The following is a 14,633-nucleotide window of genomic DNA, read 5'->3' as shown; positions in this document are numbered from 1 at the left end:
TAAAATATTCGTAATACTTAAAGTGTTACCCTATCTCTGAAAAATAAAATTTGTATTTTATTAGAAATCAAAGTTTTAACCCAAATATCCAGCCATTTTCATCTTTACAATCATAGAAGTTTCTTTGGTAAATAGGAGTGTCAGTGGAGCCCAGAATAAATAGTATAATTGTATAAAGAATAAAGTGAATCTGTTAAGTTTGGTAAAATATAAGATTAATTTTTTCTTTAATTTTGGTTAATTACACTTAGATAGAAAACCAGCACAGCATAATGTAATTTATATACTATCTCTGAAACAGATCTCCATTTGTTTGTGTGACAGCAAAACAAAATTAAGGCAGTTAGGTGGTACAGCATAAATAGCCAGCCCCAGAGTCAAGAGGACCTGAGGTCAGATTTGACCACTGACATTTATTAGCTGTATGACCCTGGGCAAGTCACTTAACCCTCTTCGTAGAAGTTCCTCATCTGTAAAATGAGCTAGAGAAGGAAATGCAAACCACTCCAGTATCTTTGCCAAGAAAACCTCAAAATGGGTTCACAGAGCATTGGCTAGGACTGCCACAACAACAAAACAGTCATTGAACAAAATTATTTTTTTACTAGTTGTGGGTATGTTTTGCAGTCTTAAAAAATAGGCTCATAGAAAATGTACACTTCAACTAGTGCAGGGGCCATAATGGTTCCTTGGCTTACAACACAATTAAATTTCTTAGGGTCTTGGGTTTTTGAGAAAATGTATACTTTCCTTCAGATCAAAAAAAAAAAAAGAGAGGATTTGTTTGAGCTTTAGATACTAAGATTAGTTAATTAATGTTTCTGACTTTGCTAGGAGAGATTACACAGCACAGTTATCAATACAGGAGGGATTTTGAAACATGTAGCTGCTGCATAAAACAGAAAAAGTGTGATCAATGCAATTCAATACTATTTATTGATTATTTATATTAGAAGCAGATTGTAAAACTCCAGGAATTAGTCAGAAGAAAAATGACAGCATACTGTTTAATTTGGGGTCTAGAATTAGGTGAGAGAGGAAGATTAGCCTTCCTATTACCTCCCGACTCAAAACATTTAGATAGACCTTTACTTTGTCTCTCAGCATGAGTGCATATGTATGTATAAATGTCCATATGCATACATATATAAATATATACACATATACATACACACTCATCTAGATATAGTTTCAGTCTGCATGGTCTACAAAAATATCAGATGATACATTCATTAAAATCAGGCTATTGTTTTTATTATATTCCTAAGCATAACACAGAACAGAGCTAAGATAGTCTATACATGCAAAATAAATGATAATAAAATTAGTATCAATATATGTGCGCATTCATATGCTCAGACCATTAGAATATATTATTTAAAGGATAGCTTTTAGTCAATTACATTTTTCCTTCATATTCAATGGTTAATCTCAAGAAATATTAGGGATAGTATGATAATGAAAAAGCAGAATATGTTAACATAAATTAAGAAGGAATTAAGGTATTAAAACCTGCTTTAAGAGATTTATGTGTAGTATTCAATAATAAGTGACTCCATGGCCAATACTAACTATTCAAAAATGAAACTGAACTCATTGAACCTAAACTAACTAATTGATGTGACATGCACTCTGACTTCTTTTAGGGAACAGAAAGTCGACTAAATAGGCTACCATGTCCTACGTATCAGTAATCCTCTTTCCTCTCTTCTCTCCTCATTTCCCCCTCAAGAACCTAGAGTTCTTTGTTGTTGTTTTTTTAAACACTGATTAACTTGCTTCTCAGAAGAGACCTGAACAAGGAGATGATGTTCTGTGTCCATTTATATGGGCCAATAGTTTACTCTTTCTGTTGCAAAAATCCAGAAAGGTCTTTCCCTTTGTATGTTATACTTCTTTGGACACTAGTATTCACTTTTTACTACAACTGAGTTTCTGAAGATTTTTAAAGTTCTTCCTTGTTGTAGTCAAACCTACGATCCACAGTCCTCCAACCTCTGCCTTTCTTTTTTCTGGCTCTTTCTGCTGTTGAATCATTTCAGTCATGTCTGATTCTCCATTGGACTTTTCTCAACAAAGGTACTAGAGTGGTTTACCTTTTTTTTTTTTTTTTAATTTTCAGTGTTCTGCAATCACTACCATACCACTACCATTTCCTCCCTCCCCCTCCCTCCCTGAGATGGAATACAATTTTATATATTTTCTACACATACATTCCTATTAAATAAATTTTCACCATGGTCATGTTTGGTTTGCCATTTCCTTCTCCAGCTCATTTTATAGATGAGGAAACTGGGGCAAACAGGGTCAAGTGACTTGCTCAGGGTCACACAGATAATAAGTGTTGGGAAGCCAGACTTAAATTCAGAAAGATGAGTCTTCCTGACTCCAGACCTGGCGCTTTATCCATTGTACCATCTAGCTCCCCTAATTTGCCTTAGCTGGGTCTAGAATTATCACAAGGATTATTGTGTCACAAAGATACAACAGTTGTTTTGCCATTGATTTTAAAACTAATTATTTTCTCTGAGACTTCTTCCTTTAAAATAATAAATAAAATTATTTCTAAACAAGTAAAGAGGTACATTTCTGGTTAACTATCAGACAAAAAAGTCAATATTTCCTTTGCTTTAGATATGAAAGTAATTTTTTTGTTTTTTAATTAGGTATCATCAATCGACCTAAAAACTGATCATCTTGATGATAAAAGTAACAGCGCTACTGTATTCATGAGAAACTAGTGAGCTAATGGCATTGAAGCCATGAAAAAGAAGAATTCCTGGATAGTTGCACGATATACTGTTGTATTGTGTTGTTATGTTACACTTAAAAGTATATACTATGGAAGCTATTTTAGTAAACAATTGTTTACTATTTTTTTATCCCTGTCATTTTTTTTCTGATGAGAATACTGGAAGGTTGAAAAGGATGTGTGCATATGGATGCACGCAGAAAAAGGGGTTCTTAACCTGTGGTCCATACATAAACTTTAAAAAAAAAACATTTTGAGCTGTATTTCAATATAATTGGTTTCCTTGGTAATCCTATGTGTTTTACTTTGTTTTTAAAGGCATTATTTTGAAAAAGGGTCCATAGGCTTCTCTAGACTACAAAAGGGGTCCATGATCCACAAAATAAGCTAAGACCTCCTAATATAAAGGAAGCTAGGTATAACAATAGATAAGCCAATTGCACGTAGAGTAAGGAATTCCTAGTTTCATATCCTGCCTCAGACAGTTAATAGCAGTTTGACCCTGTACTTCTCTGCCTATTTCCTCATCTTAAAGGGAATAATTAAAGAAATTTTGGAGGTTGTTGTGAGGCTTAAAAGGTAATAGATGTAAAATATTCTTAATCTGAAAGCACTATCCAAATATGAGTTACTACTATTATTTAGTCAATGTCCTGTTGTTCATAGTAATGGATGAGAATAGAAATGCATAAAATAGTAAATACAATTATCCCTTCCACAATTCAGGGTGTAGGGAAATGGCGTCCTGAAATCTGGAAAATCCACATAAAATTTTTTGTCCCTCCCTTTGTACCAGAGAAGAAGTCTGAATTATGATGATATTAAAAGATAAAATATGTTGATATTATATAATACTATACATATATTTTATGCATTTCTGAGTTTTTAAACTTTTTCTCTATAGTCTGCTTACCTTCACATATCATCTGCAACTTCGTCAAAACTCCCCAAAAAATCTCATTTAATTTCTAATGCCAACCCACTATATATTGTAAACCATGATGGGGAAAGCTGTGATGTGGAAGGGATAACTGTATTGCCTAATCTAATACATGTATATTACAAACAGGATACTGAAGATGAATACATACTCCCCGGTAGAAATTCCCAGCTTCCATAAACACACACACACACACACACACACCCCTTTAGAAATATATTCACATACTTCTGTATCAATTCATATTTTGCTCTGGTCCTTACCTCTGGGACAGATCTATCTTTTTCCCTCTGCCCTCAATTCCAGGTCAATCCTATTCTCTTTCTTAAACGCACAATCCAACTGAAAACGGACTATAAATCCAATACAATTAAAAAGAAATTAAAGCAATTCTAGAAAATCGTGTGCAATCTTAATGGAATTTAAGATCCTCCCAACCCATTAATAGGCCTCATATGGAGCCCATAAAGGGAAGCTTCCGTTGATATTTTGCTTTGGAGGCTTGCTTGTGAGAAGGACCTTGTGATTCCCTGATCAAGACTCTGAGTCTTGAGGCCATGTGTTCAGAGCTCCCTAATTGCTCAGATGTAAAGACTCTCTTGATCCAGGTATATATGTAAAGTGTATAGCAATATTGCTTTGATTCAGGCAGTAGAGACCTGTCTGTTGGCCTTTATTTCTCTGCTTATATTTTCTCTGAAGTTTAAGGTGCTGACCCCTGAACTAGTGAATGTAATTAAAAAAAATTGTTGACCTCTTAAACAGCTATTTTTCCTAGTAAAGCAGATCTAAGAAACTGTGCTAGCAGGCATCCTGGGTATGATGAAAGCAATTGACTAATTGCTAATTGACTAATATTTTAAAAAATCTTCTTTTATTGCTACCTTTTGTTTTTTTATGATCTTAATTTTTGAATATATTCCACTCATCTATCCTAACTAGTAAGCCATCTCTTGCAAAAGAGATGTTTAAAGTAGGTAAGACCAAAAGAAAAAAAGCAGTTAAGGAAACTCAGCTGCCACCTAAACCATCTGACAATGTGCTCTCAACACACACCTACATGCATGCACGCATACCCACACTTACCCACACATACAAATCTTCATACATAATACTAACCTGGAGTATAACCCCAGGGTTCATAGTATGATGGAAATACTCCAAGATGACAGCCTCTGACAAATTCTTCATAATCCATAGGTAATAATGGACTGGTTGAGGAAAGGAATTCTGGATGTAAAATCACCTAGTTAAGCAAAACTCACATGAGAAAAAAAGGAAAGGAGGGAATTAAAGCATAAAGGTATTTTACTGCCTTTCTGATCAAATACAGTATCTAAAATTCTCTCATTGACTTTTAGAAGTTTTTAGAGCATCTTTAAGATAACAATCTTTCCAGCCTTGCAATTTACTATTTCCTTTCTTGTCTTCAGTCTTTCAGCCAATCTGGCCTTCTAGCTGTTCCTCACATGTGGCATTCTATTTGCAATACACTCCTTCCTCACTTGGGCCTCTTAGAATCCTTGTTTTCTTTAAGACTCAGTTTAAGGGTCACCTTTTATATAATCCTCTATATAATCCTAACTTGTTTAGTTTTGTATTCATATTGTATATATTTTGTATATATTCACATTATACATACTTGTCCTCTCCCTTGCTAGAACATAAGCTTCTTGAGGGCAAGGGTTATTTTATTTTCACTTTATATCTCCAGCACCAAACAGTGCCTAGAACATAGTAATGTCTTATCAAAAGCTTATTATAGATTATCTTTTCATTTTTATAGAAGGTGTAAAAAGTTTAAATTAATTGGAAATTGCTCCCAATAGGGGTCTAGATTATTATCAGTGCAAACTGATGGACGTAGAGTAAAAACTAACAGAAACCTTTTATGTAAGGCTCAGATAGGGCTATTTGTGAATTTTATTTAATTTTAATTTTAATTTATTTATTTGTCATTTATTTATTTAATTCAGTAGGCGTTAAACATCTATTAGGTTTATGGCATTATGCTGGGTTCCAAATTAACAAACCATATGCCTTCCTACTATTATTTCCAACTTTTCCTGTACATAGAGAGCTTGTTTGCATATAATTTGCATGTTGTTTCTCCCGTTAAACTGTGACATCCTTGAGAGCAAACACTATTTTTGCCTTTTTTTTGTGTCCCCAGCATTTAGCACTGTGCCTGGTGTATAGGAGGTGCTTAATCAATGCTTATTGCCTAACTGACTATTGTAGAGTTATCAGTTTTTTGGCATGACACTGTGAGTAAAACCCAGTAGAAATTCAGTAAAATTGTCAAGTGAAATTGTCTCTCCTGATAAAATGTAAGGTCCTTGAGACTAGTTAACTGTTTCATCTTTGTCTCTGTGTTTCTAGTGGCTAGCATAGTTCCTGGTACATTGAAGGTGATTAATAAATGCTTGTTAATTGGAAAAAACAAACCTACCAATGAAAATCTAGTTGGGGAAAGCCCATATTCCCTCTAAGAGTATGGGAAAATTAGAACCATCCACATACAAAGTCAGTCCAGGTCTTTCAGCAAAACAAAAGGACAGCACAAATAGAAAAAAAAAGTGATAATATGTTAAGTCTTTCAGAGATAGATCCTAGAATTAAAGAGAAAACACTTATCACTCTACCTTAATTTTTAATATTGGGAAACTGAGCTCCAAAGAGATTAAATGACTTGCCTAAAGTCATGTACCTAGTTAGTGGCCGAGCTGGGACATGAATCTGGGTGTCTCGATGTCTAGTCTAGTAGTTTTGTTTGCAAATGAAATCATGTGCCCCAGACCAAAAAGTAAAAAATAAATAAATACGTGACAATAAAGGATGTTGTAAGAATTTACTTGTTAAAACAATCTTTAGAGGATGTGCCAGAACGTTTGTCCAGATTCAATGCAATCTCCCATGTTTAACTTTTTCATACAATGAGTACTTTTTAAAATTCTGTTCTTTAAAACATTTTAAGTTCTACAATAGAAGAGTTAATAATATTTATTATATTCTAATACTTCATGAAAAACAGACCAGTACATTTTGGCCAGAAATTAAATAAAGCTTTTAATAAGTGAAAATTTTGAATTCATTTTAATCCAAACACCCCCTTCTTCAAACATTTTGGTAAAATGAGATTATTATCCTCTTATAACCTGAGCTTCTCATCTATGTCCTATAGTAAAGCTCTGTAGGTGGGAATTTAATTTTCCAAAACACAAATCAGAACAATTAGCTCTACCTTGACTCTGTCTGTTCGACTATTGAAAAGTCCAATCCTCCGGATGGTACTAAGGATGGGATCAGTGGAATCATCGATCATGTTGTGAGTCGTCACTGGAGGTAAGCTTTGTCGCTAGAGGTTTGAGAAGAAGAAAAAATTTTAGAGATAATCTATGTGTGATTGTAATCAGCAGCATTTCTTCATTATAATAACAGGATCCTTTTATTAGCATGCCATGGTTTACAAAGTGCGTTCCTCATAACCAAGAAGTTTGTGTATGTATTCTCTCCATTGTACAAATGAGCATTTTGAAGTCGCAGTGAAGGAATTTGATCAGTCACATAGTTAAGTTTCATAATGGGAACTTGAACCCAGGCTTTTTGATTAAAGTCCAGACTTATACCACACTTATACTATCCTTCATGTCCTGCTCTTGTACATACAGAGGTGCCATGTTCTCCTTGGGATCTACGTTCCAAACAAGTCTACAGGGAGCATAGCAGATTCCATTGGAAAGGAACATTTGACATGCTTCTGGGCATGAAGGTTTATGAAATAAATGAGAGGAGTGAAGATTTCAACCAACGTGCTCAGAGAGAAAGGAAAATGGCCAGGGAGCCAGTAGCCTACTGTAGAGGACATTTGGCATCATCAGGCTTTCCATTTTCCATGATGGGATGCAAGAGCTGCACAAGGTTTCTTAGTTACAGTTCCTTTCCAAAACCCCCAATCCAGTGCTTTGAGACAAGCCTTCTAGGTCCTAGGGCATCTGTGTTCAGCCAGGGGTCAAGCTGCTAATAGTCCTTTGTTCTTTCCCAGCTTGTTTCCTTATGCTGAGATAGTGACACTAAGTGCCAAGAGAGTGGGCTCTGTTTTTCCTGTTTTCCTAGTTTAAAAGCCTAGGTGGATAGAAAAGCTGGTTGTGAGCAGTGGTTGAATAGGTGGTGAATCCCATCAGGTTGTAGAAACTGGAATGTGGCCATGGGATGCTGCATTATGGGAAGCCCATTACAGGAGATATGGATGGATAGATATATAGACAGGCAGATAGAATTTTGTGGCTTTTCTTTCTTCAGTGAAACTTTTGAATATTTAGTCAAACAGGCTCTTTGCTTGAACAATTAAAGACTCAGACTCTCCTCCATCATCACCCCCCAATAGACAATCAAAAGAATTCCCCTCCACTAAAACTGATGTCGACCAGGCCACAGTTTCACTGTGATCATTGTAGTGTCAAACGACCCTTGAAATTTGTTCTGGTGCTTTTGAGGAAGTAACAATGTTGAGCCATTGCATTTTGAATGATAACTATGGGTGTGCTGTATCTACAGAACTGGGGTCATAAACTTTTAAAAAATAATCTGTACATAGTAGATTCATGATTTCTTACACAATCTTCTTTTCTCTTCTTTGTATATTAGAATGTTTGTTTTTGTTGGTAATTGTTAAGTTCCTAATAAAAAAGAAAACTAAATTTAAAAATCTATATGTTCAGTGGTGAGGTTTTGTATAGACCCAACAAACATCCTTGGAATGTTAGTGTGTATTGGAACCAGTCAACCTATTCTAGGCATTGCTAGGTATTGCAAGCAGTAAGCTGAAGCCCAATACCTAGATACACTTGATAGTCCATGCTTCTGGGCTTCCAGGAACCGGAAACAAGGGAGGAAGAAATTAAGAGAGGAAGGGAGGGAGGAAGGAAGAAAAAGGGGAGGGAGGTGGAAAGGAAGGAAGGAAGGAGAGAAGAAGTGAAGGAAATATGAATTTATTAAGACCCTATCTACTACATGCCAGGCACTGTGCTAAAAGTTCTGTAAATATTATCTCATTTAATCCTCAATATCAACCCTAGGAGATTGAGCGATTATTGTTTCCATTTTATAGATGAGGAAATTGTGGTAGGTAGAAGTTAAGTGACTTGCTCAGGGTCACACAACCAATAAGTACATGAAGTAAAATTTGAACTTAAGTCTTCCTGGCTCCAGGCCCAGCATTCTACAAATGTGGCACCTTGCTACTTCTGGAAAGGAAGAAAATGGTCAGTGGGTTGGAAAGCGTTAAAGAAGCACAAAATCCTCCATTTCCACTAATCAAGGACAGATCCAAAGACATTCAACTTTGGTCAGTCTGTAATGCCTAAAAAAATAGAGGAATCACCTGAGAAAGAAACTCAGGATGAGGAACTGATGTGTATACACTGCGTAAGTAGGATGTGGACAGCATTCAACGAATAACATACACAATTCACCACCATGACTCCCTACATTTTCAAGAGTAGCATTGGCAAATTGCCTTTTCTTGAGATGGTAGATGTTGGGAATCCACCTGGAAGAACTGTTATTGGCATCATCATAGTTGTAAGACTTGAATTATTTGTAAATCTCTTCCTAAGAGGCATCACCTTTTATACCCCAAAGCTCCTTGATTCAATAACCAAGTAAGTTACCAGCTCCCCTTACCCTCCTATAGATTTCTTTGGTGTTATCATGCATCAGCCCTAGGAGTCTCAAGAGAGTGGTAGTCTCAAGAATTTGTTTTTCCTATTCTATAAATTGGTGTAGGAAGCAGAACTGAGACTTAAAATTATCTCTAATACCCTAGAAGTTTGGGAAATGAATAGTAGGAAAATTTATTGCTTGATTTTCATCTTTTGTTATAGATCTTTCAAATCAATGTAAATTGCTATGATATTAAATGATTAATCCTGGCTGGTCATAGAGTTTCAGAGGAAAAAAGTAAGGTCTAATGGGCAATGGGTGGATAAATGATGAATCTTAACAGGTTCTAGGAATCTGAATGTGGCAATGAGATACTACCTACATGTTACCACATTTATGTAATAAGGGGACTGTCTATCCTGTTTATACAAAGGATTATACAAAGCATATTCTAAGGAGTAGGCCTTCATTGGCCAATCCTCCATTACACAATTTCCCAGTTTGTCATCATAGGCAGTGATTACAATCTTTGTCCCTGTATTTAACTGAAAAGACAAATAGGTGAACACACACGAGAATTGTTCTTCGGTTTGCAGCTGCAGTAGTGATGTTAAAAGCTTATCATCTGTTGTGATTTTCTCTATCTCTTTGAGATTTATTTGAAATCTAAAAATGTCCCGATAGTCTTTTCTCAAAAGGGGAATTGGATTACTTTGAGTTGTGCTGTATTTTGGTATTTTTTATCACTGGCTATCTTCATCACATTGCTTGATACTGTGTTCTATCATTATCCACCTCTTCCACAATTAATCCCACCACCACCATCCTCCCCTCTGCCACAGTAGCTGGCCATACTACAGTTTGGCACACAGATATTTTTCTATAGAACTTCACAAATATGTGTGTGTGTGTGTGTGTGTGTGTGTGTGTGTGTGTGTGTGTATACATATATATATCCTTATACATTTACAAGGGGAAAAGGTTCACTGAAAAGATATGCATCACTACAGAAAAAGCATATTTTAGGTGAATATGTTACAGCTGCCTTTCTCTCTTTAGGAGATCATATGTATAGATGCTATGGTATCGGCATAGCACACCGAGAGGAACAAGTCTTATGCCTGACCAGCAGGCTGCTTGTCCTCCTGTGGAGCTCACAAGTAAAAGAATGAGGCGGGAGAGCGGGTCATGAAGCAACTCCAATTTATTCAAGCAAGCACTCTGATTATATAGTTTCTGACAGCTAGCCCAGTGAACCATGGTAACACACACAAACAAACCTGAAACTATAGTAATGAACACAAGCTGGAACTATAGTAACAAACACAAACCAGGGGTGGGGCCATCCCTTCCAATGCCATCTTGCTCACCCTTCCCTGCACCAGACTCAGTTTACCTGATGTCAGTCAGTGTGGCATCCCGGATGGTGTGGCGGTCAGTGCCCCTAACATATGGATATGGATATAATGTGTGTGTGTGTGTGTGTGTGTGTGTGTGTGTGTGTGTGCGCATACAATTGGATTTTAAAATACTTGTTTTCATTCTGGTTCAAATTTCTGAATTAAAACACAGATAACTTTTTTCTTTTTTACCTGAGTAGAAAAGATGGCTCTTTTCATAATTGTTACATCATCTCGATCCAGGATCTTATTCAAATCAGGAATTTCTCCTCTGTAGAGGAAATATACAGAAAACAGCAAATTCAATTTAAAGCAATTCCTAATAAAGATTCAAAGTTTGTGAAAGATGTGAAGGAATTCCCTTTCAACGAAACTGGTTCCCATCCACAGAAAATTCTAATCCATTTGGCTATTTATATGAGACATTTAAAATAAACTTGCAAAGAAGTTAATTTCACCCTTGAATGGAATTCAGTGATTATATTTCACATGCTCCACTAGAGTAATATTTACTGAAGTTCTATCTGCAGCATACAGAGTTTTCTATGGAGATCCTCAATATAAGTTGGACTGATAATAACTAATGATCTAGTCCACCTTCTATCCACCAACATCCATTCAGAACACCACCATTACCACAAGTTAACTAAAAAAAAAGCTTCTCCACATTGTTATTTACAAAGACCTCAGATTACAACTCAGTCTACCATGTGAAAACCTTAACAAAGCCAAAGATGACTTAGAATTTGATTGCATAATGGCTTCACATGTATAATGGGTTTCATATTGCTTGACTTCTCAACACATTGGGGTGTGTGTGTGTGTGTGTGTGTGTGTGTGTGTGTGTTTGTGAGAGAGACAGAGAGACAGAGACAGAGAAAGACAGAAAGACAAAGAGAGACAAAGAAAGGAAGAAGGAAAGAGAAAGAGAAAGAAAAGAAAGAATTTGGAATTAAATTTGAAGAAATGAATTTTTAAAAAAAATTGACAGCATATTTAAATGTCATTCTCACTTCTAGGCATCACAAGAAAATTTACTCTGTTTGTATGAAATTATGGGATATATGGCATCCTGGTCACCTGACCTAGCACATGTTTAGAAAAGTCTTTGTACATGATGTACATAAGCACTTATGCTATAATATATATTCTGAATAGAAATTGTTTTTAAGTCTAAATGTTTGAAATAATGTCTTCAGAGTACCTACCTTAGGAGTGCATCATAGAGCTTCTTTCCAAACTTTTCTTTCACTGAATTTGCGGTGTCCCTGTTTAAGATGAAATATTTCAGAATTAATTTTTGGTGTTAACAGTTTTTCTTATTTAAAACTTTGAATGCCATGGGGGAAAAGTCATTATTTTACTTCCTTTGAAAATATACTGACAGCCTATCTACTGACAAATAGCTAATTAAGTTACTGTGCATAAAAGAAATGAAATATTATCATGCTATAAGAAAGGATGAAATGGACAGTTTCAGAAGAATGTAGGAAGACCTCTACAAATTTATAGAGAGTGAAGTATGTGAATCCAGGAAGTCCAAAGGAAGAAAAACAAATGCTTGGGGGAAATTATAAAAATAAAAATTTTTAAGTGAAAAGGAAAAGAATTTGTACTGACAACTGAGAGTTAAGACTAACTCTACCTGTTTTCTGCAGTGATGCTTCCTCATTCTTCTTCTTCTTATTTGCATTCCGATCTAATCTCTAGCTTTCTGATAGTACCACATCTAAACTATCACAAACTTTTGAGAATCTAGCCTATGGTTTATATAAAACTTCAATTTTAACTTCCATCAACCAGTACAGGATTTAAATACATGCATATATATGTATGTATATGTATATATACACCTACATAAATATACTATTAAAATAAGGACAGAAAATGAATAAGTGAAATTAAAAAATAGATTGTAAATGATTATAGTTTGTATAGTTCCTTTAGTTAGTGATTCTTAACACCAATTAAAAATATATATATATTGATTTTTGCACACTAACACATATACTATCTTTTTGTGATTCCTTTTTTAGCTTTTGCTGTGAATTTAATGTGGATATATTGCTATTCTTGTTGTCTTTAACTACATAATTGTGATGATTGCATATTGTTCTTTTGGTTTTGATGGGGTTCAGACTCTGGGAACTTCCTTGAGCTCCCCTGGAATCTCCTCACTTAACCTGGCTTTTCATACTCAAATTGAGCTCTCCTTGCATCTCTCCACAGAACCTGGCTTTTCATACTCAAATCTGTGACCATTGTCTGTTATCTCTGGATTGACTCACCTGCTTCCCACCCAAACCCTTCATGGTCTGCTATCTCCTGATAGCCTCCAGCTGTTTCCAGCCTTTGACCCTCCTTGGACTTCTCCTCAAGACCCTTCCTAAACCCCTCCTCCCATCACCCTGGACTACCAGACCAACCCCCCCCCCCCCCCCCCCAGATCCCTCCTATACTCTTTTCTGTATTTAAGTCCCACCTTGCCTCCATGAAGGCGCTCAGATGCAATCCAGCTCAGACTCTGTCTAGCTGGGATTCTATCTGGCCCACTTGTGAATACAAGCAGCACAAACGCTTAGGTTCCTTAACAGGCAACCCAATTTGGTGAATCTTTAATAAATTTTGTTTTCTTTGGCTTTAAGAAGGTTTGAGTCGAATTCATTCAAGCATGACCTGGACTGTTGGCATTTTGGGGTCCCCTTCACCCCTGAACCTCATCAGTTTCACTTACTTTATTTGGCATCACTTCATATAGGTTTTCTCACATTTTTAGGAATTTATCATATTTTGTTGCTTCTTAAAAGCATAATGACATCTCCTTGCATTCTCTAATCACTGGACATCTACTTTTTGTTATTACAAATAGTGCTACTAAGAATAGTTTTGTGTAGATGGGTCTTCTTCCCTCCTGGCAATAAATTCCTTGGGGATAAAATCTATTAGTATCTCTATGTCAAAGGACTATGCACATTTTTGTGACATTTATTGTGCAATTCTATTCTGCTTTCTAAAAAATTGGACAATTTCTCAACACCAGAAAGAGTAGTCAGCCAGTTGTTACCATAACTCTACCAATTAAAAATTTTAAACCACAATATGTTTAAAATATCTGCTATGTTCAATGCGCTGTATTAGGTATTGGGAATGCAATGATAGAAACAAAACATTCCCTGCCCTCAAGGAGCTTGTATTCTATTGGAAGGATGGGATATGTAAACAAATAAATGCAAAATATATCCAAAGTAATCAAAAGTAATTTCAAGAGGGAAAGAGTACAGCTTTGGGGATTCGGAAAGAGCGAAGGAGGTAGCATTGAGGTATATTTTGGTATATTCTGCAAATTAAGGAGTCTTGAACTAGAAGGAAGGATGAGTATATTACAGACATAGAGGATCACTTCTGGAAAGCCTCAGAAGCAGGAAATGGAAGCTCATGCATAGAAAACAATTAGGACCTGGTCAGTTTGACCTTTTAGAACAGAATTGTTAAGAATAGTGATAAGAATGAGACTGGAAATAAAGTGGGTGGGAGGAATTGGAGAGACAGATTATAGAGGTAATTAAAGGCAGACTGAGTATTTCCGCACAGTTTATTGCTCTAAAGCCATTGAAGAATTTAAGTAGCCAAGTGATAAGATCAGGTCTCTGTTTTAGAATATCAATTGACAATTGAGTGGAGGATGGATTGGAAAGGGGAGATAAAGGAGGCAAGAGGACTAATGAAGTGGATACTATAGTAGTTTGTGTGGGAGGTAGTGATTTTCTACTACATATTTGTAGTGGGTAAAATTAGGAACTTGGACTCAGTGATCTTGAAGGACCCTTCCAGTTCTGACACTCTTAAGAGTCTACAAAGATAAATGAGACTCTTAACT

At 35.8% G+C, this 14,633-nt stretch overlaps 1 protein-coding gene across 1 annotated transcript in view; it reads right to left on the bottom strand.

The window, feature by feature from the left end:
• The window catches only part of GYS2 (glycogen synthase 2), a 66,181-nt gene that overhangs the window by 13,127 nt on the left and 38,421 nt on the right, over nt 1-14,633 (bottom strand). The window contains exons 9-12 of the mRNA XM_072653542.1: nt 11,965-12,024; nt 10,949-11,027; nt 6,937-7,050; nt 4,812-4,938 (exon numbers count right to left, since the gene is read on the bottom strand). Coding sequence (XP_072509643.1) covers nt 4,812-4,938; nt 6,937-7,050; nt 10,949-11,027; nt 11,965-12,024 — 380 coding nt within the window. The remainder of the gene's footprint in view (nt 1-4,811; nt 4,939-6,936; nt 7,051-10,948; nt 11,028-11,964; nt 12,025-14,633) is intronic.

This window comes from Notamacropus eugenii, chromosome 3, assembly GCF_028372415.1.
Source record: "Notamacropus eugenii isolate mMacEug1 chromosome 3, mMacEug1.pri_v2, whole genome shotgun sequence".
Taxonomy (NCBI): Eukaryota; Metazoa; Chordata; class Mammalia; order Diprotodontia; family Macropodidae; genus Notamacropus; species Notamacropus eugenii.
This window is presented reverse-complemented; position numbering and strand designations above follow the sequence as displayed.